At 33.8% G+C, this 26,925-nt stretch overlaps 2 protein-coding genes across 3 annotated transcripts in view; one reads left to right on the forward strand and one right to left on the reverse strand.

The window, feature by feature from the left end:
• Nucleotides 1-26,925, reverse strand: part of galene (potassium two pore domain channel subfamily K member galene) — a 340,051-nt gene that overhangs the window by 284,162 nt on the left and 28,964 nt on the right. The gene's annotated exons all lie outside the window — the stretch shown is intronic.
• Nucleotides 1-26,925, forward strand: part of LOC149412874 (uncharacterized) — a 203,695-nt gene that overhangs the window by 157,538 nt on the left and 19,232 nt on the right. The window contains exons 4-5 of the mRNA XM_089645148.1: nt 18,531-18,693; nt 19,308-19,464. Of these exons, the coding sequence (XP_089501274.1) occupies nt 18,531-18,693; nt 19,308-19,464 (320 nt within the window). The remainder of the gene's footprint in view (nt 1-18,530; nt 18,694-19,307; nt 19,465-26,925) is intronic.

The raw sequence follows: 26,925 nt of genomic DNA on the forward strand, positions 1-26,925 counted from the left end.
CACGGTTACATCTGGGACTCGAACCCAGGACACTTGCCTTGCCGGAGCACCGCTCTACCAACTGAGCTAATGGGATCCTATCTTCTTCGTCCAATATTTTAACTGTATCATACTCCTAATAATAACTCCCGACATTGTCTTCATTTTTCTCACCGCATATTTTTATTGGCAGAATTTATTTTTCCTCTCTAAACTCTGATTGAACCCTTATTGAGAATTATCACGAACCGTCACTGGTGCCACTTTCCTGGCCTAGTTTAGTGGAGCAGCCCGCCGGGCGAATATTGGTAAAGTTTACACTTTACCGCCGCCTTTTATTCTTGTAATGGCCATACTAGAGGAACGATACTATCAAAATTGTTAGGGAACTTTTTAACGGGTATCGACGTGGCCTGAAACTTCAACGAGTCCCTTATAAAGCACGGCCTTGTAAACTAATCCTTATGTTTTAATTTTAATTTTCTACTTATGCACAGCCACGTCGACAACTAAGCAGAATTAACTAATCAACCATCACGACGTTTCCCCGCAGGGGTAGGAAGAGAAGATCGACCGCCAAACAACTCTGTCTTGTCACACACTCCTTGTCTCATTCGCAATAATGCATCGGATCATACATACTCTTCTAATATTCTGACTTTTGATATGGTCTGATTCACTCGCTCATGCCATGTCTTCCTCAGGCGTCCCCGACTTCTTATACCGTTCAAATTTGCGTCATATATTCTCCTTACACTCCTTTCTTCGTTCATTCACTCTACATGCCCAAACGATCTGAGCTTCCTCTTTCTTAATCTTACTCATTACACTTACATCAGCTTTGCATTATTTGTGAAATTCCACATTTCCACACAACGCATCAGGGATATCTACAGCATTCAGTTTAATTTCATCTTTCCTCTGCCAGTTTTATGCCTCACATCAGGGTAAGAACCAGCACTCCATTTTAGACTACTAGCTTCGCTTCTTTGGACAGTTTTTTGCTAGCGCACACCGCGTTCAGTCCTCCATTAATAGAGTAGATTAATAGTCCTACATTTACCCTTCTTTAAATATCTCTATCAGCCTTCCCATCTCTGGTGCACATTCTTCCCAAATTGAAACGGTAAATTTACCCTTTTTGAGTTTATCAATATCGCTAGCACGCCCGGCTTAAAATATACGTAATTTTATCGATTGGGAATTGGGAAAAAGTTCACCCTAAAAAAGCAATACTGACACATTTTACCCACGGATATTATTTTCGTTTTAATACATACCTTATAAATTATATTCAACTCTTATAACTGAGTAAATAACTTATTAAATAAAACTTAAAATTTCAGCTGGTTTTGATACATTCGAAAAAAGTACTTAAGAAAATTCAAAATAAATATAATGTAAACATTTTTCGTTAAATATGAGTAGAATAATGCATAATTAATTTTATATTTAGTATAAAATTAATATTCAAAGTTTTTCATGACCTTCTCTAGATTTTCTAAAAATTCCAATTCAAATATAAAAGACAATATCGAACGACTTTCCAGCGAACGACGTGAAACAGAAAAAGGTCGCATCTGGGAATCGAACCCAGAATCTCTGACATGCCGAGGAATTCCTCTGTTCTGACTCTGATTGAGCTAGTTCGACCGTATTAACTTCGGTAATTTTTGACTGAAGGATACTTTGACAGAGAACTAAAGACATTATCTTCAACTTTATACATGATTCTACCCGAATTAAATTGCAATCTAGATAGTGTCTTCGATAAACATATCATTTTTTATGAGAATTTTTTTCAATGGAATAACTTCTTGAGCAAACTTCAAAATGTAACTTTAAAAAATATGTGTACAATTATACGCTCAAATTCTTATACCCGTTTCATACAAAATACAAAAATTCATATAAATGGACTACAAAATTTACCCAAATGATCAAATTTACCCAAGCCAGGGAAGGAATATCGGAAACATGAAATAGGAAGCAGCTACAATCAGAAAAAGAGATCGGTATATTACGGATAGAAATTTACCGTGAACTGTAACTAAATTTACCAACAAAATGATTATATTGGGTTTATTAAATTAAAGAAAATTGGTAAATCCTGCAGGGAAGCTGCCTTGTGGCCGCTTTCCATGATTACTTATTTTGTTATTTTTTAAATTCTAGTAATATCAATATTTTATAATAAAACTACTAAATAATTAAATAAATAATACTTTCAACTCCACTCTTTTATGCCTTGGTTTTTGAGAATACTTTCAGCCTCACCCTGGTGAAAGACACTATTCAGAATCGAAACGTCGCTTGAAATTACTTTAGCCGCGTTTGGTGACCTGATCTGTTTAGCCAGTTACTTCCCCACCTTTCTCTTCCCATCTTCTTACCTTCCAACTAACTTCATCCTCACAACATACCCCAATTGGGGATGCCAATGTTTCAGTTGGGACTCAGTTTATTTATGAACAATATCCGCTGAGTAATTATTACTACGCGTGACTAGATAGAATAAATAATAACACTAGAACTAACTTCCATACAAATATGAATGGAAACAAATTTTCCATGTAGCCCAAATCCGTCTCAGTTACACTCGCCTGACATCGTAGAAACTCCCTCCGGAACTAAGATCCATAACTAGTCCAACAGAATTCAGGTCTAAATTAAAAACTTACCTTTTTAAGCTCTCATACCCTTAAATTAAATATACCATTCCTAACAGAAAGTCCAGTTATTTCCAATTACGTAATAAATCCTGTATCTAAATTTCGCTAATAAACAATTAGTTAATATCAATTAAGTGTTAGTCTCAAGTGACCTACCAGGTAAGTATCGTACTATATATTATCTCCATATATAGTAAGTAATAACATATATCATTGTAGAAATGCATTATATATTTGTACAGCGCCCTTGAGGTGATTGATTGAAATTATCCAAATATTATTATTAATTTCGTTAACACGTTGTATTGGAAATTTAAACTTTGATTTAGATCACAAAGCACTCCCACAAGGCACTTCTTGTGTTATTCTTTATTCTATGGCAAAAACCTTTCACAACGATTATACACTTTTATGATCCACTCTGATGAGATATCTGAAAATCAAGTTACATCGTCTTAAAAGCACTTAGATGTGTGGCCAGCATTATTGGCTTGTAAATCAAACGAGTTCGTGAAATACCTGAATTGTAGAGATCTACCGAGGAAAATTGAATAAAACGAATTGTTCATCTAATTTAAAAGCTTTTATCGTGTAAAGTGCTTAATTCAGTTGAAAAGCGGTTTAGGGGTTTGTAAAATTGAATTGGATTTCTTTGGTTTTATAGAGAGAAAGAGTTCAAAAAATCCAGGGGAAACTAACACGTTATTATCTGTTATCTCATGAACTGAAGATATAAAACTATAAATTTGTTTTATGAGCGTCTCCATGCGTCGGAAGTAGACTCTATTTTTCCTTACTTCGGATAAAATTTTGTGACACATAATTAAATTTTCCAATATTTATGATTTGAGATTTTCACAACCAATTATTTAACATTTTTCGCGAGGGACTCACTCGTAAGGACCGTTTATTGACTGCTGTTATATCACCAATTTCCGAGAAATTCGTATATACATTCGCGTATGTATTCGTGATTGCCACCAAATATAGGATTGAAGATTTGCATTCATTCACAAAAACAAATATAAAATTCAAATAGATTCATTTTAAAAAAAAAAGAAGAACGGATTAGTAATTTCCTACTAATGCTATTATAATATTCATAAGTTACCGTAATATTCGAGAACATCTCAATAACTGAAACAGAAGTCAAGATAGTTGCTTTCCCGATAGTAGGGACTATAAATAATAACGATTATTATTATTACTTCGTAATCGAAGTGATAATCAATGTACTAAAACAAAATGGTTAATAATATTTTCCAAATGAGCACGCCGCTCATATAAGAACATTATTTCGTTCATGAGCAAACTGCTCACTTTATTAACTCTAATACCTATTAACTACTTAGTGCAAACATTTTGTTAGTTCAGCGGAAAATTAGCTTTTTGGTATCCGAACTTTACGAATAAAATTTAAGTAAGGTGGTTGCGTTGTTATGTAGGTCGTTCTGGATATTATGACAAAATTAGAGTGTGTCGCTGTAGTTAGCAAAGAGATTTGAACTACAAGACCACTACTAGGAGACTCGGAGACGTACACAAATACATGGGCACATGTTCATTACAGTCAAAGTGGTCAAAAAGAGCGAGAAAGAACAACGTGTTTCTGGTTTAATGGTGCAGGAATCTCTATTTTGATTGACAATTTATTACAACTATTACTAATACTCGCACTACTAGTTGACTCGGAGACGTACACCATTATGTGGGTACAAATTAATTGCGAAATTCGAATATATCTGTTCAATACAATCAAAAGTTGTCAAAAAGAGCGACAAAAAACAATGTGTTTCTGGTTTAATGGTGCAGTAATCTCTATTTTGATTGGCAATTTATTACAACTATTACTCGTACTACTAGGAGACTCGAAGATGTACACAAACACGTTGGTACAAATTAATTGCGAAATTCGAATATATCTGTTCATTACAATCAAAAGTAGTCAAAAAGAGCGAGAAAATCAATGTGTTTCTGGTTTAATGCTGCAGTAATTAATCTCTGTCGTGATTGACAATTTATTACAACTATAACAACCAAAAAACTTTCATCCACTGGAGCGATTTGTGTTATGTATCCACATTAAGCATATTATTTAATTAATACCATTCCTCAAAATATTAATATGGTAACATATTAAACTGCTGACTGCGGTTTAAAGCCAATGAATCCATATTGATATCACCGTTTATAACATATTTCTAGGTTCTATAAATTTGGCATATTATGACAAGCGATTGCGTACAAACTTTTTTGCAAAAATCACTCGAGTGGATGGATGTATGGTTTTTCATAAGTTGGGCAAAATTTAAAAACAGTTTATTAGTAATTTCTATATGGTACAGTACAGATGTGTGTTTTTAATTGTTAAAATGTATTATTATTAAACGTCTCTACAGGGTGATTGCATTAAATTTTAAAACCTTTGATTTTGTCAAATATCAGAAGGTGTTGATATATAATCACCAGATAGGCGCTCTGAGTAGGTACTTATCGAAATACCATTATTATAATTACCAGAATCAGTGGGATTATAACATCCCCAATTGAGAGGCTGAAGGAAGTAGGAAGGTAAAGGATACGCGAAAGAGAAAAATCTGAAAGTATGTTCCTCTCCCCAACACCTTTAGCCTCACGATATACCCCAATTGGGGATACCATAGTCTCACTGACTCCAGACGGTTGGGAGCAGTTGGAACTGTTGTGCGGTTTGCATAAAAAAGAGCGATTCGTCAGCAATGTGCAAATTTACCATGTGTGTCAATAGCCAAGTAGCTTCTGGTTTCGCCATGAAGTTCGTCAAAGAGCTTTGTTTATTAAATTATTGTCATAAATATACTGCCTGACATTTGAATATGATATGTCGAATTCTAAATAAATTTACTATCAAGAAGATGGAAATTTCAACTAATTGTCACATCCCCATCTGTAGGTGGTGGTGGTACCATGAAATTCGCAGCAGAGTGCAGAGTAGTGGTATGGGATGAGAGAGCATTGAATACGTGCCAGAAGCTCGTGGTTTAATACTAGTTAAATATGATTTATCAGTATTGTTCTATTGAAATGCATTCTAGTTCAGACATTTCAACTATTGCTGTAGTATGCATTTCAGATAATTGAATAAATGTTTATATATGCTAACATTATTGATTGCAATTCTTTTCCAAATAAATTCAATTCTGTGTCTGAATCTGGGTTGTTAAATGTATACGCTGGATTCCGAATTTCTACCAATTTGTGACATACTTCCCTTAAACACTTCAAATATTTTAGATCTTAAAAAATACATGTTTTTTTTAAGTTAGGTTCTATATATTTGCCAAGTTTAAAAAAATTATTATATCACGTCAATTATAAAAAACACGTCTAGTTCTGTTATTTAACATTTTATATGTTTGACAAAATCTACAGTGTTTATTTAAATGCTAATTAAGATATTTATCGGAATATTAAAATAAGTAAGTAAATGAATAAGTCATGCCTTACTAAATATTTTCGCTTACATATTTTTTAATATGTGTATTCAATAAAATGATGTTATATCATTTACAATAAAATATGTTGCAATGTAATAATAATACTAATATATAAGATACACCCCCTCATAATTAAGCTGAGTTTCTGTGTATGGGGGGTGTTCACAATATTATCGTTATTTGTTTGCTTATAATATTTTATAGTATACAGTGCGATTTTAAAATCCTTTAAATAATTATTTATATTTCTGAAGGTTTCTGGTAATGAATTTTTTTTAAATACTTATTAAAAATACGAGGTATTTATAATAATTAAATTGCCCCACTTTTTTCTACATTTGGTCTTGGGAGATTGATGTTTGTTTAAGATTTCTATTATTCTAAATGTGTGGTTTTATTTAGAATATTTTCTTTGTAAGATATGATTTTAGATTTATTTTTGGGGTATTATGCCGTGTTGCGCTACCTCCTTCTTTTGCCAACGACCATCATCAGGTGTGTATATGTGATGTTTATACATCTGACCTGATGATGAATACGTCATTTTTAATCGTACGTCTTTTTTAAACGTATGTCATTTTTAATGTACGTCGTTGTTTAACGTACTTCGTTTTTAATCGTACCATTTCAAGGATATCATTTCCACTGGATTCAATCTACTATCGTCGTTCCTCTGCCAGTTCCACCCCTCAACATGTTATATGTTAGAGGCAGACTACTTATCACAGGATTTTAAAGTGTCACGTAATCAAGTCAGCTGCTTGTTGCTGCTTTATATGTTGTCTTATCGCAAACATAATGAGCAGTGATTACACTATTTTAAACAGTAATGATTACATGACGTTTATCCAAGGTAATTTTCATTACGTTTTAGAAACCAACATAATATTAACAAAAACTAATGGAATCCGTTGAGTGCTACATTATATTTTATCAGGTTGAATTATAATCATACCTCTGGTATGGTATAATAATGACGTGACAGAATATCTGTATCATTATGAATTAAAAAAATCCCAATTATACTCAATACTCATTCATAATCTCGTATCCGCAATCCGTAATCATTCTTCCGTGAAGAATTAAAACAATCAGATGCAAAAAGTTGCACTAACAACTGTATATTTTATAACAATCATGACATGAATAAGACAATTGAAGACTTATATTCCGTGATTTTAATCATGTGTTCATCGGAGTTTTCCTTCTGAAGTTACGACTGAATGACAGATTAATTTGATATCAGGACACCCCAATTAATGCAACCTCATTATAATTATATTTACCAAGGCAGGTATTATATAACAAGGTGGGATTTAGCCTCGACACGACATTTCCTTCCGTGTAATCAGTCCACCTATTCGTCAATCATACAGATGATTTATTGGTGTTCTGACAACCTACATCACTGTTTTGTTTTACATAATTAGCTAGTCATCTTTGATTGTTTTGTGCCCAATTAGATTATCGATCATTTTAATACTTTAGGGTATATTTTCTACAACCTACAATCATGGGTAACTATTCTCGTTTCTCATTTCATTTCTGGTATTGAATAAATATGAGCAGTTTTTTTACATTAACTCCACGGGGGGTCCTGGGGAATATAATTTCCCTCATGGCCTATGTCACCTTAGGTTTCTGTTTTGAGTAAGGGAAAGTTCTGAAGGAAAAAAAGGAAAAAAAATATAAGAGTGGGTAGGAATCTGGTGGTCAGTATGTCCAGGAGAGACATAATGATTATAAATCCATCCCACCTACTGCGTTGCAAGGTGTTGGATCGAGAGAATGCGGATGAAAGTCAAAGGGTCTCAAGCAAGTTAGTTTAATTTATTCAGTAATTTGACCTCTGCACCAGTAGGTCTCTTACAGTTAGCTCTTCAGATATTTTTGGTTTATTCCGAAGTGTCTATGTAGAGCATAGATAGAGAAAAATTTTTCTAATTCTACCGTGAATTATTCATTCATCGTCACTTCATTTACTCGTTAGAACAATTTTTAATGGAATAAATGAAAAATCAAAGTGTAAAAAATTTGAAAGAATTTACTATAATACCTCCATTATTAATTTTTGATATAGTTGTGCCATATCTTGGGCCGGTTAGTGATAGCTAGCCAATTTCAAAGAAAAGAAAAAACGGTAGACGGTAAACGGACTCTGGGTAGAAACATCCTCCCCAGGGACTGGAATCAACACCACTAACACCTAACCTAACTGTTGTAAATTTTTAAATATAATGTCATCATTCATAAAAATTCGTTAGTGCGCGCGTGTGTTGCTTGAGTAACACCAAAAGTTGAATGATTGCATTGTCATTGACAACGAGTCTATTTGCCAAGTTTCAGCTCAATCAAATGTCGGGAAGTGGGTAAATTTCCACATCCAAGATTCCATATCATTCATTCAATCAAGAAAACAAATACATCAATTTAAAAACTTAATATTCCAACACGTATCTATTTCAAATTACACAGTTCCACAAAATCTAAAACAATTCGTGCGTTCTCTATCCATTTTTAACTATTCCAAACTATTTTTAACCTCAGCTACAGAGCGACGCCCTACATTACCACGGATATTTCCATCTCTGCCATTTTTAACTCGCTCTCCCGATAATACATTATAGTTTTCATATTTCAATAAAGCCGTAGCCTTTCAATAACTAATGATTCACCGTGAAAGGCTTCTGGCGTTCGTCCAGAGCGGCAGTATCTCGCGGAGAGGAAATATTCATCTCGCTGTGCATATGCTTGCCTGGTGGGAGGATGGAATTAATACAATATTATTTGTGGACAATGTTGAACAATGATTGAATGAAGTGTTTAAGCATAGAACATAGGGATAACAGCTTAATAATTTACGATGTGTAAGATTATGCACCGCTTGATGAATTATTTATTTATTTTACCCCTATTAAGGCTTTTACATACATATATAACAATATTAAAGAAATTATACTCTTAAATAGTGCAGGAAATGACTGTTTAAAACACATATATAAAAAAAATACTTTTGAATTTGATCCACACAGTATGTAATTTTTTTCAAAATATTTTTTTTGTTTCAGCCGACAAAATACTGTTAACGTGCAAAATACTGTAAAACTGTCAATTTAAATAGCTTTGTCAAAATATTCCCCTACTTGATGAAAAAAACTTCAATAAGGTAGGCTTATATAAAGAAATTGATGTACTAAATATATCAACAACATCGGAGTATTTGTTTCCTAGCTGTTGAATCCGTCGCATAGGAGTGTAAAATTGGGACGTTGATATAGAATTGCTACAATAATATGGTATAGGTACTGTCTTGTAACTTACCTGCTTGGAGTATGAAAAGAGATTACATATAATAAATCAGGGGTATCAAACATTGAATTAATGATTTTATACAAACAGGTTAAATCGGAAATGATTCTAGGATCAGATAATTTTATTAAATTTAATGAACAAAGTACGTTATCGTAATTTAAGTTTTCTCTGGGAATGCCCATTTTAAAATTAACATATCTTAAAAATTTATTTTGGATTCTTTCAATCGCATGTTAATGAACCTCACAGTTTGGGGACCTAACCGTGGAATTGTATACTACATGACTCATTACTAGTGACATATATAATGTTTATATAAAGATTACTGAAAAATAAACAATAATTATTTCCCAACTATCGGGGAATAATTATTGTTTATTTTTCATTTATTTATCTCCAGTGCCCGATTTTCGCCTGGTGGAAGGAAAAGAGTTACTTTAAAACATATTAATGTCAAAAATTTCGGATATTGAGTAATCAAAAATTAATACTAACTAACTATCACGCCGTTAACAGACAGGAAGGACCACCAAACAACTCGGTCTTAGCACACACTCTTTCCTCGATTATATTCATACATCGTCTCATACATACTCTTCTGTTGTTCCGACTCTTGACATGGCCCGACCGACTCAAATATCTGCTTCACTTGGTGGGGCCCTGTCTTCCTCGGGCGCTTCTTCTAACAATTCTGTTTTGTTTTGGTGATATATTCCATTTGGTATTCATTTGTATGTTTGTGTTTTCATATACAGGGTTTTTCAATAAGAGGTGTTATTTTGAAAAGCCCGCTATTTCGGTAGATGTCACATTTGAAGCTGTTATTTTTAGACATTTGACAAGTAGAAACTACGGCATTAATAAAAATGGAACGATACACGCTTCAACAACGCATTGAAATTATTAAAATTCACTTGAGTGAATCAAATGCAAATCATCTTGAGTGATGAGGCACATTTCCACCTCTATGGCTTCGTCAACAAGCAAAATTGTCGCATCTGGGGCTCGGAAAACCCAAGAGTTATTGTTGAAAAGCCTCTCTATCTTCAACGTGTGACTGTTTGGTGCGGTTTATGGTCCGGCGGAGTCATTGGACCTTACTTTTTCGAAAATGAGGCTGGAGTAACAGTTGAGAGAGATGATTAATGATTTTTTATGGCCAGAATTGGATGGTATTGATCTGGATAACGTTTAATTCAACAAGATGGCGCTACGTGCCACACAAGCAACGAAACCATTGATCTTTTACGATTGGATATCAAAATAACACCTCTTATTGGAAAACCTAGTATGTAGGTCGTGTAACGGCATGTTATGCTACATTTGTAGTCCGTGGAAGGGAATGACCGACACAGGTGTCGTTGAGGTTTGCTGTCCATCACATCGCCAGCTCATCGGTGGCACAAAGAGAACAATGTCGAAAAAGTAATACGCAACGTCATTTTATTTATTTCGTGATAAAAATTCAGTAAAAAAATCTATAAAATAATCTTGAAGTAGTAATCTTGAATCTGTTTGAATGTCTCACTGAGATCTCTCGAACGGTAAGCTCAGAGACATTATGAAAAATGTATCTAGGTACAACTTCTACGCTCCAAAAATTCTAGATCAACACGCATAGTTTCACTTCTTGTAGTAATTTCTAACTCGTCTTGGAAGGAGTTTTATAAATAATAGGTTCTTTGATATTAATCAGCGATTTATTAATTCTATGCGTATTATATTGGTGACTCGTTAGTCGACCTAACTAGAAGCTTGCTAATTGAAATCTGGGCCAGTGAGATTGTCCGAGAGCCTTCGCACTGTCCATGGCGACAACTGGCCACTGGCTCCATCTTGCGGACTTTCACGCAAGCTCTACGCACTGCCATCTGTGCGTGCATCTACAAAGCTTCCTAACACTACCTAATCAAAATATGCGAGACGTAGAGCCATACTGTCATAGTTGATCAAATATACAATACGTTTTTGAGTTGACTTTAGATGATTTTTGGGTGTATCATTCTATCACAGTATCGTCCACAATAAAGTGTGGCACATCGTCATTAATAACCCAAATAATAAATAATCTTCAAATCGAATCAAGATACATTTTATTTCCCAAATAAAACACATTCCCCTTTGACCAAAAAGCAGGCTTTCTCAAACATCCAGACTTATATATAAGAGAAATATAGTTTTCAAATACCTTCAAGTCATAAAACCGCACGTTTATTTTAAGACCTTTGAAGTCTGCTACTGTCGCAGCCATATCTCATTCCCTATAGAATTTTTAGTACCGCAGGTCCCGAAGATTCTTGCGAGACTGAATAAATGTCACCTGTAATGTATTGAGGTGTAATTTCTGACCCAAGAAGTGATAAAGTACTGATTTTTACAAGGCACCCGTAAGCCACTTTCAATAGACTTCAAATAGAGAAATTGATGCATTATGTGAAGCATGTTTTGTATGTTGTTTGAGGTTTTTATATTTATTTGAATTTTGAACATGTTTTTTGATGTGGGTTTTATTCAATAGAATTTAGTAACTATTGGTTTTTTAGCAAGTTATAGGGAAAACTTAACCCCTTTGTCTTATAAAATGTAGTAATGTCATCTGATGGATTGTTTGATGAAGGGCGTTATGTAGTAATATTTTTCATATAAAATTCTTTCATTTGTTGTTTTTTACCCTTGTATTGTAAACACGGTATATAAATATGTATTCACATACAGACACATTCATACATATGTATTTATATAAATATACGATAAAATGAATTCCAAAATGTATGCATTTTTTATTATCGTGTGCGTTCAATACAATTTATGACATGAATACGCTTAAGTTTGTCATACACTCCACTTACTAGTTACACATCGGCCCCTTAGGGTCAAAAAAACGTATCTCATTTTTCTCTACTTTACAGGAGAGCAAGAAAACATAGTTCTCAATTAATCAATGTTGTATACTTTTAAACAAACGAAACATATTAATAATTTCTTCTCATTTAGTTAAAGGATGGTATTTTGTGCTTCTGAACCATCTTTTAAATATAAAATAGTAATTCATTTTCATGTGTTTTTTTTAATTTTAGTTCAGCTATATCTCAGTTACGTTTCTTTGATCCTAACCAAAGTCGAAATTGCAAACACTGAACTCAAGTTACGAAAAACTTGCATCGGTATTTGACTTTTTTTTACATCCGAACGTTAGTATATATGATGAATAGGAATTATGATAGTGGTAGAACAGTAATAAAAATAATTCATGTCTAGAAATATTTATTGAAAAACTTATTTAAAACAGAAAAATATAGAAAATATTTAGGTAACTATTTACCAACTGATACTATCGTCAAAAGAAAACTTAATATGCTAAATAATATTGTTACTTGCTTAAAAACTGGAATCTTGTACCTAAATTATGAATATCGAATACCTGCCTTCGCATAAATACTTAACTCGTACCAAAACACTTAGGTTATTTAGGCAAATCTTATAAATGAATCATATAATATAATAATCATGTTTGGAAAACATTTGAAAGTGACTTTTTATACAAAATGAATATAAAAGGATTATGTACCTTTTTAAAAATCATTGGAGATTACAATGATAATATTATAATTTAAAAAACAGATGAGGCAAAAAATTACAACATTGTGTGAGCCTCGATAATATACATGATATTAAATCATACATTCATTTTATAATCATTCATCAACAAACTGTTCAATGATGTCTTCCTCAACTCGATTATTAGTAATGATAATTCCTTCTTTTAAAGAGTTGTAAAATGTGTGATATTGAGAGGGTATAATACCTTTATCACACAAATCTTGTAAGTCTTGCAACTTTTCAGTAGCAATTTTCATTGGGGCGTTGTAAGCTCTTTGTAATTCTGGAAGTCCAGCTGATAGCCTTGTTTTAGGAACTTGTCGAATTACTTTGAGTTTGCGATATTCTTGTTCATCTTTGTTATATTTGAAATAAATATGGTCAGGATCTTCTTTTTGATATTGCATCAATGTGATTTTTAACCAGTTTACATCCACTCCATTTGTATCTGTCTTTTTGTTTTTAATTAATTGTTTCCTCAAGTTGATGAAACTGAAGAAACACTCTTGTCCCATCTCAATGACATCATATTTGGATTTTCTGGAAGCTAATCTAACTGCCGTATACCACGATGAAGGGTCAAATACATTTATTTTCTTCGTAGACTTTTCAATATGGGCGTGAACCGAGTCGTATTCCATCATAGAATGCCCAGGTTCAAAAAAAGCATGCTCTATGTACGGAATATCCAAAGACTGAACGGCATACAGAAGCATGGCAGAGAAATTTACATTTCTATTTTGACCACCACAAGTATCACTCATCAAAATGAACTTCTTTCCGTTAGCATTAGCTGCCAAATACTTGTACATACATGAAGCGATTTCGTCTGAACCACGACCAGCTACTCCTTCATGCCACATGTAATTTCCTGCTTCATTGTTTCGAACATTAAAAATAGTTAAATTGTAAACTGCCAGGCGTCGTTTATAAAAAATTACTTTCGAGTGGACTTTTGGACAATATCGAACGGCTTCTAAATCAAACTCGATGAAGTTTACAGTGGATTCTGAAGCAAGGGTTTTCGATTGGATTTTATAATTCTGTGCAGCAGTTTTGCGTTTTATATGGAGATCATACTGTTCCGAAAGAGATATTTTTTCTTGCGTATTAGCATTATCGTATTTAACACACGAGTCGCACATATCTTTGCGTGGTTGATGGAACTTAAGGTTGCATGTGTTAAATATGTTTCGATACAACCACATTTTTTCAGGTGCATATTTTTTTTCCTTACACAAGTCAACATACAAAGTGTACATTAGGTGTAATGTTAAATCGGCTGCTAAATATTTAAATGAAGTCTTCGCCCTACAGTAGTGTGACGGTACTGTGGGAAAAGACATAATATGATCCCTGATGATTTTTTTGGACTCTTCTGGTCTTTTGACTCCAGGTGGGTGTTTTCCCCTTTTGCTTTGGAGAACGATTCGATTTTCCAATCTATTATTAATTATATTTCTAACAAAGGTTTCAGTAACATCCAATGTAGCCAAGAAAAATCCTTGGCATACTTGGATTCTCAAATCGCCTTTGTAGAAGAAGAACTGTCTTGATTTTTGGCGTCGTGACTCTTGATTTTCTGCTATTTTTGTTTTGGTAGCAGTTGCGGTAACATCAATTAATGCCGAAATGAATTGTCGCTGCTTTTGCGTATCAGCTAAGCTCCAGAAACCTTGATGGATAGTTACTCTGGTATCTTCATCAAAATGTACATTGCATTTTCTATTGCATTTGCTGCAATCTTTTGGCCTTAGACGCCTAGGAACCACCACTTGCTGTCCAACAGAGTTAACATATTGTTTTCCAGACTGCCTTGATCTTTTTAAAACATTTTTCTTCCATTCACCTGGATTGGCAACCTTTTGACGTTTCTTAACTGCCCTCGGAAGAATATTGCTAGACGCACTAACATTTTCAAAATCAGCATTTTGTTCAATGGTGTTATTTATGTCGACATTGTTCTGTTGTTCAATAGCATTGGATTCTCCTAAATGGTCATTTTTTTTAAGTATTGAGGCACCTAGGGACTTCTTGGGAGGTGGAGAATTTGAAGAATATTCTTCAGAATCGCTACATTCTCTGATGTATTTAAATGAACTTAAATACGGCTCACTATTTGAATGCGATTCTTCATCTTCATTATGAGATGTCGAAGGGTAATCTATAAACAATAAATTAAAATATATAAATATATTGGTAGGTACTGAGCGCTAAGATAGCAAACTATAATTTTCCTAAAAAACAATCATTGATTATATTCTGTAGATACATAGTTCTACTTATATTCTTCTTAACTATAGAAAAAACGTTAAATCAGATCTTCATCAAGTTTAAAATGGAATTTAGAAAAGTCAACTGCTAATCTAAACCTAATTTTTATCAAACATGGTAATAATCAGTAATAATAGCCTGTTTATAATTACACCAAGTTGTGTGTTTTGTTTGTTTTATCACTCCAAAGTAATTAGAAAAATCAAATGATTTGTGTGTATTAAAAACATAATTTTCATGATTATCATGTTACAGAATCGATGTAAATGCTCCCAGGGCATAAATAAACAAATAAAATATTTTTTACCACGCCATTTGCTTGTCTGTATGGATATTAGTAAAGTAATTATTAATGTCTAAAAAATAAACCAAAATTAACCTTACTTTTTTCGATATTTGTGACAATTGAAGAATCTTTCTTATTATTCAACATTGCCGCTTCCATTATTCGTTGAATCCGTGTTTTGTGTGTTTTCCTTTCCATGTTTGATTTGTATTAAGTCAAAACACAGGTAAAATAACAAAGTTAATATTCAAACCACTCGTTTTATAAAAAACTGCCGCGAACTCAACTGCCAAATCGTGAATGAATGACGCGTAAGTGACATGTCGATAAAACAGTTCGCATAATGTGTGCGGGTGAATCGAACGTAACTAAAGATGCGTTTCTTTGACTCGCAAGCAAATATCTTTTTATTCAAGTATAAAAAACGCAAGTAAAGATACATCTTACTGATATTAACAACAAATGATTTTCTGCAGATACGTATCGATGTATATTTTTATCCGTTGAACCTATTGATTCGTGTCTTTGTCACTTAACGTGATGTGTTATTTTGTGACTAGTACCATCCATAACTCAAAATCGATAAAAATTGAGTTACGTTTTTTTGACCCTAAGGGGCCGACATGGAAGTGCTGCCATCTATATTTTCTAAAGAGAACTATTTAAATTTACATAATCAAGTAAATATACCGAATAGCTTAAGGCCCTGTCGTAAGCTCTCAAAGATGGTTTGAAATGGAAATACGTAAATACGAATGTTAGAGGTAGCTAATATTTAAAAACGATCATAATTTAGCGAAAATGCTGGAAATGTTTGATAAAACTCGACTTTTCTGTAATCGAGAAAAAATATCTCCAAAAATGCTTAAGTTGTATTTAAAGACACAGTGTGTTTTTTCATACATATAACATATTAAATAACAGAACAAAATGTGTTTTTAATAATTTTCGGAGCTTACTTTGCGATTTTTTTTCCATCGAAGGAATTTCATATAATTTCTGTTTCGGCTTTACAAAAATGTAAAGATATTATATTCAAAAATAACATATTTCTTTAGGATCTTAAAGAATAAAGTTTTAAAGGGAAATATATTATAAATCGGTAGAAGTGCGTGGGCTTAATGCAATGCATCAATGTAATTCACTCGAGCGATTTTTGGCATATTATGCCAAGTTTGCAAAAACGTTTTGAGCTATCGCTTGTCATAATGTGCCAAATTTATATAACCTAAAAATATGGGATTAAGGCGATGCACAACGTCGTGTAATATTTTAAATTGAGCCGCCATCAATAACACTCCTTACGTAGATGGCGATAAGGTTTAAATTCCCGCTTAACACCATCCGCCTGTTTTGATTTATGCAAGAAAAAAAGATGGCCAAAAAGTGCTTTATATTTTATTTTGTGGATGTTCAGGCATATTTATTTAATTTTTTTTCGATCATTTTATAAATAACTTGATTTGCCACATTATACAATAAAATCATAACGGAAAATGTTTTCGTAAGTAGGAGATTTTGAACTTTAAAGCAGTTTTCATAGGCCTTAAACATTATTTTTTTCTGGGTTTATAAAAAGACTTATCTAAAAAATACTCGATCATTTCAAAGACCAAGATGTATTTAATTGAAGCATCTGGAACATTTCTAGGCGAGCAAATTTTCAAACCAAAAACACATGATTTTGCATTACTACGTATGGCATCGCCTTAACGGTAAAATCTAGGTGAATTCATTGGCTTTAAAACGCAGTAAGCAGTTACATATGTTTCGATGTTAATATTTTGAGGAAAGATATTAATTAAATAAAATTGTATAATTGTTTAATAATATGTGACACCCATCGAGTGGTATGCGGAAAGTATTGTTTAAGTACGAATAATCTATTGAGATTGTTCTTGTTTTCTTTAATTAAATACCGAAGAGTTTGAAAGTGTCTGTCCGTCGTTCCGTCATATCAAAATTAAACGTAAAATTTGTAGCGATGTGTTTTTAATTAGATCTTATAAATGAGTATTTTAGTTTGAAATTGTTAAAAGGAATACTATGCTGTCAAGAGAAAATATATATATTTTTTGAAGTACAACATTTTGTAAACAAATGTTCGCAAGAAGATCACAACTTAATTGGATTACATATTATTATGTTACTAGGCGGATTCTTATCCCGACCTTCTAGAACGAACACGTTCTTATGTGATTGACAGACGTAACCCTACAATTTAAGAAAAATTTAACTTGGTTGTTTGAATTTTTTTGCGTAAGTAAATAGGTAACTTAAATATTGAGATGCATATTTTAAAAGCCTTAATTAGATTTGTTCTCTTAGAATGTTACGACCATAAAATTCAGTGTTAAATTTTATTTATTTATTTATTGCATCTCACTATATATAAATCAAGTTTTTTCTAAAAAAAAACCACATCACTACGACTAAAAGCCTGTATCGAGGTTAACAATTTACATTTGAAAAACACAAAAAAATATTTTTTTTTTAAATGTATTTAATGGGTAATTTGACAGTATATTGTAACAATATTTCAACCATAACTACTTATTAATCATCATTCCCAAGAAGATACATGTAGATAATAAAAACAGCTAGGGTGACATTTAGTTTTTAGCAAATGGGACTTATATAAAATATCATTATTTAAGAAAGGACAAAGATGAAAAACTATTATGACAATGTCTGTAAATACAAATTGATTAATTGACTTTTTAAATTTAACTAAGTAATTGGTAGACTTGATATGATTTGGAAGAATATTAAACATAAGTAGTGCCTGATATAATTTTATCGAATATGGATGTGATTTATTAATATTACGCTGAATGTAAACATAAAATAAAAATTAAAAGCACGCCCTAGCGGCTACTAAAATCGATAAATTACTACCAAAAACCAAATATTCTGTCTTTTTGGTTTCAGACCCTTCAGACCGAATCAATCCTTCCGTCCTGGACAGGGTAGGCCCTTCCCCTCTCCGTTTGATGGACCCGTTGGTCCAGGAGGACATACCGGACAAGCAGGTGGAGGTAACAAATGCGCATGCGTAGACAGGTTCCAGTGCCCTTCACCCGGAATGCTTGGAGTAAGTCTAATAAACCAAATTTTAGATTTAACCTGCTGTACGATAGTCCTAGGCCTAATCAGCTGCAGTTCAAAGGGTATGGACGTGCTACCACCAACTCATTCAGACGGTTACGGAGGTTTTTAAAGAGCTCTGTCATTCTCTCTATCCCTCTGATATATATGTTCCTGATGACTGATGACTAACGAAGATACTCTCAGCATCCACTGCTTTGTCTCCCTGTTTGTAAGATTGACCTTACGTAATAATATTGGTTCTGCCGTTGGAGGTGGGCTGTAGTAGAATGGTTTCCTTTCTGAAATCGGTAAATTTTCCATCGTGAAGAGATGTTCAAAGTGGAAATGCTTTTTTTCACCAAACAATCTTTTATTTTTATTTTAAAGCGATCTTTACCACTGTCAGCATTTTAATCGATCTTAATATTATCATTACAATTAACCATTACGATAAGTTCATATATTTATTGTTTGTTATTTTCTCTATTTTATGACCCTTTTACTACATAATACTTAATCTCATACTATGTAATTGAACCTCTTGACGATGTTTATAAAGAAGGCATATTTTTTTGCTTAACGGTACTAATGTTTATGTTATTTTTTTTACTTTTCCAGGGTCAATGCGCACCAGGCAAGTCCTTTTGTTGCTATAACCGTCCTGGAGGCTTCAACCGACCTGGTCCTGCTGTCAACCCTCTGACTGGAAGGCCAATCCATAATATTGCCAACGGAGTCCTCTCTGGACCAGGTGGACCCGTGGATCATCTCCCAGGTCACAAAACTAACCCTGACAACACTGGAGATGGATCAAGCGCTTACCCTGTTCATCTGGGCTTCGGCAATGGCTATCAATCAATCAATGAATTTCATAGCACCAATGGCTTTCACAATACTAACAGCTTCAAATCCATCAATGGCTTTCGTAACATCAATGGCTTTCAACCAGTAAATGGTTTTCAAAATCGGAATGGATTCATTCCAATCATTCCTGTCTATTGCCAAAACAATTGCAATAACAATAACAATAATTATTGCAATGGTGGGGGTGGCAATACCAATCAGGTAAACTTCGGAAACTGCCATAATAATAGACTAACATCACAAACTTTTAATGACAATAATGGCTTAGCACACAATAACAATAACAATTTAGGGCTCAATCACAACAGTGGAAGTAATGCATTTCAAGCGTCTTTTGGAGTCCATAGCACGCAAGATAATCGTGAACAAAATGGTTTACAAAATAATGGTGTAACGGTGCCAACAGTTAATGGTTTTCAAGGTACCTTTGGCACTACACACAAAAATGAACAAAATGGATTAAATAATAATGATGGGGGAGAACATGGAAGTTTTTATAATAATGGAGTTAGCGTTACTGTGTCAAGTGTGGGTTTCAATAATAATAATGGTGCTACAATGTCAACTACTGATTTAAACAATAATAATAGTAATGGAAAAAATGAATTTAATTATAACCACAACATAAAGAGTGGATTTCGTGATAGTAAAGAAGTCGGGATAGGAGTCACTGTATCGACTATTGGTATACAAAATAATAATAATGGTTGGCAAAATGGATTAGATAAAAATAATAATGGAGGGCAAGAGGGATTTCGTAACTTTAATATTAATTATCAAAATGAATTTAATAGTAGACAGAATGAATTTAATAATAATGGAGAACAAAATGGACTCAATAATAATAATAGCGGAAAAAATGGATTTAATAATGATAACGGTCAACATGGTTTCACTAATAATAATGGCGGACAAAGTGAATTCAACAATAAAAATAACGGACAAAGTGAAGTAAATAATAATTATGACATGAAACCAAATATGAATCCAATTGGCAATGGATTTGGTATGGCAGCAGGCGTCAATGGAAACATTAATAATGTAGGAATGGTTTCCGGAAGTGGACAAGGAGGTTTTCAGAGAGCAATTGGGGTACAAGGTAATACCAACGGCATAAAACCAAACTTAAACATACACCAGATCGGTGAAAATGGATTTGGAATAACAGGGACGGTTAACAGTGGTGGGATTGGAGTAATGATTGCACCAGTAATAGCAAATCATAATAGCGTTGAGCTCAGTAATATTGCAATAAGATCAAACGCTGTCCAAAATCACGTCGCCTCTGGAAATAACAACTTCTTAAACACCAACGCACTAGGAATTAACTCGATCCAAGAAAATTTTGGCTCCACAACAAATATTAATCAAAACAATCACGTGAACACAAATAGCGTCGCTTCGAACGTGTTTCAGAACAATAATGTACACAATGTGAACGGAGCCCAGAGCAATGTGGGAGTCAATGTTTTGACAACTCAAGGTAATAAGGGAACTGGCGTTTTAAATGATGGATTTGGAGAAACCGCTGGAAATGGAGTGAACGTTGGAGTTGGAGGAAGAACTAGAGGTAATGATGCTCCCGTAGACAATGTTGGGTTCGGAGTCGGAAATAGGGGAAATGCAGGAGTTAATTTTGTTCCTGGAGTCAATGTTGGATTCAGAGATGAAAATGGAAGAACTTTTGGAAACGGAGTGAACGTCGGAATTGACGGAACCGGAGTTAATGTTGTTCCTGGAGTCAATGTTGGATACGGAGTTCAAAGCATTGGTGGAACTATTGCGAACGGAGTAAATACTGGATTTGGTGGAACCGGAGTGAATCTTAGATACGGAGTTAATGGAAATGTGGGAAGGCTTGAAAACGGAGTGAATGTTGGAGTTGGCGGAACCGGAGTCAATGTTCCACCTAGAGTCAATGTTGGATACGGAGCTAATGGCATCGGTGGAACTATTGCAAACGGAGTAATTGTTGAATTTGGTAAAACCGGGGTTAATGTTGATTACGGAGTTAAAGGAAATGGAGGAACCATTGGCAGTGGAGTGAACATTGGAGTTGGTGGAATCGGAATTAATGCCGTACCTGGAGTCAATATTGGATACGGAGTCAATGGCATCGGTGGAACTATTGCAAAAGGAGTGAATGATGGACTTAGTGGAACCGGAATTACTGTTGGATACAGAGTTAATGGAAATGGCGAAATCATTGGCAGTGGAATGAACCTTGGGGTCGGCGGAACCGGAGTTGATATTTTACCTGGAGTCAATGTTGGATACGGAGTTAATGGCAATGATGGAACTATTGGCAATGGGGTGAACGTTGGAGTTGATGGAACCAGAGTTTATAATGTACCTGGAGTTAACGGAAATGGAGTAAATCGTGGAAATGTCCCAAGATCTGTTCCTAGTAACACTGGACAGTTTCCAATAAATTTGCCACTCACAACAATTAACGGTGCCGGAGGCCTAACCCTCAAAGTGAAAATCAATAGTGGACCCAACATCTCCAATAGTCAACTAGGATCAAATCCATATTTCAATGGAAGCAATGGTAAACCACTCACCTTCAGAGTCATCGGAGCAAGGTTCGGACCACCGAAGCCAGGAGGAGTCAGACTCTTTAACGGGAGCAGAGCTTCCTTTATTAGACACAATGGACCAAACGGCTATCGGACAATTGGTGGCCGGGAATATGCGAGGCCGTTGTTCCAAATGGACTGGTTCAATGGCATGGCAAACTTTTTCAAAGTTTTCCATCATATCATCAGTTAGTTGCACCTGTTTTATTACCACACACAATGCAAGTATGCAACCATTTTTTTTATGTCTTGATTTTTGTCAATTTGACTTTTGTCGATTTCATCTCCAGTAGTCTTAGAACAAGGAAAAAAAACGTTTTTTGTTCCTTTTCGTTTGACGGTTCAGTTTCAAAATTTTTTTAAAAATATTATTGAATACTGGCATTTAGTTGAAAGTGTATAGAATTTTAAGCAGCATTTTTACATTTGCATTGTTCCGTCATTGATCTACTCCGATAATAGATAAATCTAAATAATTTATTTTTTTTATTCTCTGTCAGTTTATGAGAATAAAGATAATTTATCCAAAAAAGAGCCCCATTGACAAAACTCAAGATATAAAAACAGCACTATCATAAGACCATAGAATTAATTATTTATCCTGCCAATTCATTGCATTATACCAATTTTGCATCACCTGATAAAATATTACACAATTTCAAATAAATTTCAGCATTCCATCCCAACAATTTTCATCTCTATTTTAAAATACCAATTAAAATGTACGTCAGCTTGCACGATAAATATTTTGGCACACCACTTAACAAGATGTACTCATATTTTTTTCAGATTCATCCAAATCTTACGAAAGCCATTAACCTTTGTTTTATTCACTCGTAAAAAAATTTACTACATGTGAAATTAAAATAAGATTTAGTTTTTTATCAACCATTTCAAATTCCTCAACAGATCTTAAAGTTAGGCCCATTTATATATCATGTGATATATTATTTACAACTTTTGTACATATTTTTTAATCTTAGTCTATTGATGAAATATTTGTAAAAGTTCTTATTATATTTTTTTATCATTTAGTACATCGATTGGTTCTGTCCACGTTAACAACCCACAACGTGCTGGTGTATACGGGAGTATGGACCGTTCTCTGATGGATATTTTAGTATTTATTTACTTAATTGCTAGTTATGCGACTCAGCGCGTTGTATGTTGTTCATGAGGAAGAAACCATTGATTGTCGATCATCGGGAGTTTCAAGGTAAAATAATGGATAAAGTCGTATGTATGAGAAGATGAAAGTTTTCAAGTCTTTATCAAATATGTAATTCTTTCTTGTTACTCACAGAGAAATGACCAGATTGATTTTGATAATATTCTTAAAATAAGCGTAACACAAACAAGAGCTGGAACTTGTATCAACATTGAAGAAATACTTGCCGAGCAATCAAAAAGTTTAATTAACAATTGAAGAAGTCAGCGATTGTATAAGAAACCTAAGTATGTTTGCAATGATGGTTGACAATAAGTTTAATAATAATCATCATTTTACATACACGATGTCTATTATGGAAGTCAGTTTTATTGTCACCCTAATAACAGAAATTATTTCTTCTCTCAAAAGCTTTCCATTTCTTACAACATTCAACATCGGCATACAATCCCTCAATATTAAAACTTTATTTTGGCGGAACATATTTTCTTGTTAATTTTTAAGATTTCAGCAAATTAAAATTTCGGGAATGATTTTTTAAAGGTAGAAAAGATAAAATTTAAAATACACTCGCATATTGTTCTTTTTTAAGCAGTCAAAAACGTTTTTCCCGTAAAGTCAAATATTCAATGAAAATTTCCTATGCCACAGGCAATGAAGAACCAATCCATTACAATGGTCACCACAGAGCAACTACTGGAATCTTAAATGCACCAGGAGAGCCAGTACATACCCTTCTTGATGGATACAGCCAAAAACATCACTATGGGGATCTAACTGATAGATCAACCCTTGTACAAAGGCCTAGCGTAGAATATCACTCTTCCGGTGATAATGTACAAAATGGATATCCTAAAATAAACCAATACTCGGCAAAAAATGATCATCAAGAACTTGAGACACTCAATCAATATTTTGTACCATTTATGCTCACTAGATCATTTACTTTACCAAATCAAACAAGAATTTATGCAAAGAAAGATGGGAAAAATGAAGAGTTAACTAAAAAGGTTAAGTGTGATTGTACGAATCATAGCAATATTCATGGAACAGTGCAAAATAATCATGCTTTGCCAGAAAGTTATCAAAAGCAACCAATTACCTTATATAGCCTTAGTAGATCAAGTTTACCATATCAATCGACAATTCATAGTAGTATTGATGAAGGAAAGGAAAAGCCATCAGAAGACGAAAGTAAACCTCCTCGTGATGGTGAAAAGTATGACAAAAATATTGGTGAATCAATCCGTAACCCATCCAAAGCAACTGATTTACGAAGTTTCTTAAATAAAAGTTCAAGCATTCCAACGCAATTATACGTTGAACATAATCTACACAAAGAGGTTATGGGCCCAAAAATGCCGATTGAATATTCGGAAGATCCGATAATTCTTGACGATGAAAAAATTATTGGTTTTCTGCCTTCAGATTCATCAAGTAGTTCATTCGAATCAGAAGAAGCAAATGATGGCAAGCATTATGAAGTAGTAAATAAATTTCCCACGAGAAAGGAAATACCTTTAATTAAGCCTAAAACTGTTATGAAAGAAACTCCAAAAGTTGATGAAAATGGCGATCTAAGATACCTACATGGGATATTACCTAGACATCCATTTGAAACAGAAATAAATCGACCACTACATCGTTCTAATATCCCAATTATCTTTGAACTAAATGCAGCTGACAAATCTGTAAATAATGGTAAACCCAATTTAGAAAACAAACCCCTCGTGAAAACTGAAAAACCATTAATTTATGGATCTGGTGTTGATGAACTCAGTCTTAGTAATCTCCATGGTAAAATGTTAGTTGATAATTCAGAATCGGGAATACCCAAACCGTCAAATAATCCAGAACATATAACAAACAAGAAAACAACATCACACGTTAATACCAATGTGGATGAATTAATAATCAAATCTTCGAAACCTAACGAAACGGATAGAAAAATATTTATTTCTGCTGATGATGGCAACGGGGCTAATTTGAGTGATCATGAAGAATCGACAAATTATTTGGAACCCAGAAAGACATTAAAAAATAGTGGTCAGCAAGGTGTCACAAGCGTGGTGACTTCTGTAAAACTTGAAAGTTCTACAGGAGATCTAACGAGACCCTCCGAGCACGGAATAGACTTGGGTTATCTTAATGGAGAAAATCAAATTAGTCTACATGGAACAAGAATACCTGAACCAAAATCAGCTATTCCAAGCACCCTTGTAGAAAATACTCGGGGTTCTATGTACAATAATTACGAAGCTGATTCAAGTCATATATATAGAGATTTATCTAGAACCGCACTTGAAGCCAGAAAATCTGCTATACTACCAACCAAACAAATTTTTCCGATAGAACAGAGTGTTCTTTATAGCAGTAACGGGGGTAATCCGAGTTACACCAATGGAGATTTGCCTAGAATGCCAGTAGAAACTCCCCATAGTACGATTTATAACCGTAATGGAGCTGACCTAAGCTATCTAAGTGGAGATCTACCTAGAACTCCACTTGGAGATAGAAAAACTGATGCATTACCAACTAACCCAACGATACTGGTAAAAAACCGTTACGCTACGATTTATAATAATCACGGGGCTGATCTCAGTTATCTAAGTGGAGGTAAACAAAAGACTCCACTTGGAGTTGTAACATCTGATTCAGAACCTGCTAACCCTGTCGTACCGCTGGAAAATCATCGAACCATTTTCGTGGATAGAAGAACTGCTGAAGCCCCACTTGGAGCTACTGTTGATAATTCACAAAACAATGGTGAAACGCAGAAAAAAGCACCAAATACAAGACCGTTTAATTATAATATGGCTAATCTTAACCATCTTAATGAAGATTCCCACGACATTCTACTTGGAACTAAAACACTTGATTCGAACCCAACATTTTTACTAAAACCCAACACAACAAAAGTACCAAAAACTAATGGACATCCTCATAAGTCAAATCACGAAGTTATTACTAGTATCAACGGAACAAGAGAAATATATTTTTACCCCAGTAGTCTTGTAACGAAACCTACCGTAAGTGAATCAAAAAATATTGAGCTCATAAAACCAGTCCGTTCTGAAGGTTCAATAGATGAATCTTTTGACAATCCTAAAACATCAGGATTAGGAATTTTTGGACAGATTCTGAAAGATTTTGGTGCGAAACTACGTTCATTACCAAAACAATTTTACAGTCCATCTAAACTGATAGACTGTTAGTTTGCAAGTATCATCAACATGGAAAGGAGCATTATGTTTATTGTGATCTTCAAGATGCTGTAATTGCCAGGTTTTAAACGTATTATATTTATGCACCATCATATCATTGTGTCTTCTGTGTCCATAAGTGTTTGTTTCTCTAATAATATTTGTTTCATCTTTGTTAAACCCACAGCTTTCATTTAAAAAATCAGAAACATTGCTTGAAGGCGATTCACGCTTTTTTCAATTTCATAATTACAAACTTGTGTCAAACCTTTTAATGATTCAATCATTTTAGGGCACCCTTTCAGCTCATCCTTACAACGTGGCACAAATCATAATATATGTTCAATCGCACAAAACCATTCCAAAAAAGATATATATGTTTTCATAAAAGCTATCGCTTTATGTTTTAAATATCTCTTTGA

Source organism: Hesperophylax consimilis, chromosome 22 (genome assembly GCF_061612785.1).
Source record: "Hesperophylax consimilis isolate HC1 chromosome 22, BYU_Hcon_1.0, whole genome shotgun sequence".
NCBI classification, from domain to species: Eukaryota; Metazoa; Arthropoda; class Insecta; order Trichoptera; family Limnephilidae; genus Hesperophylax; species Hesperophylax consimilis.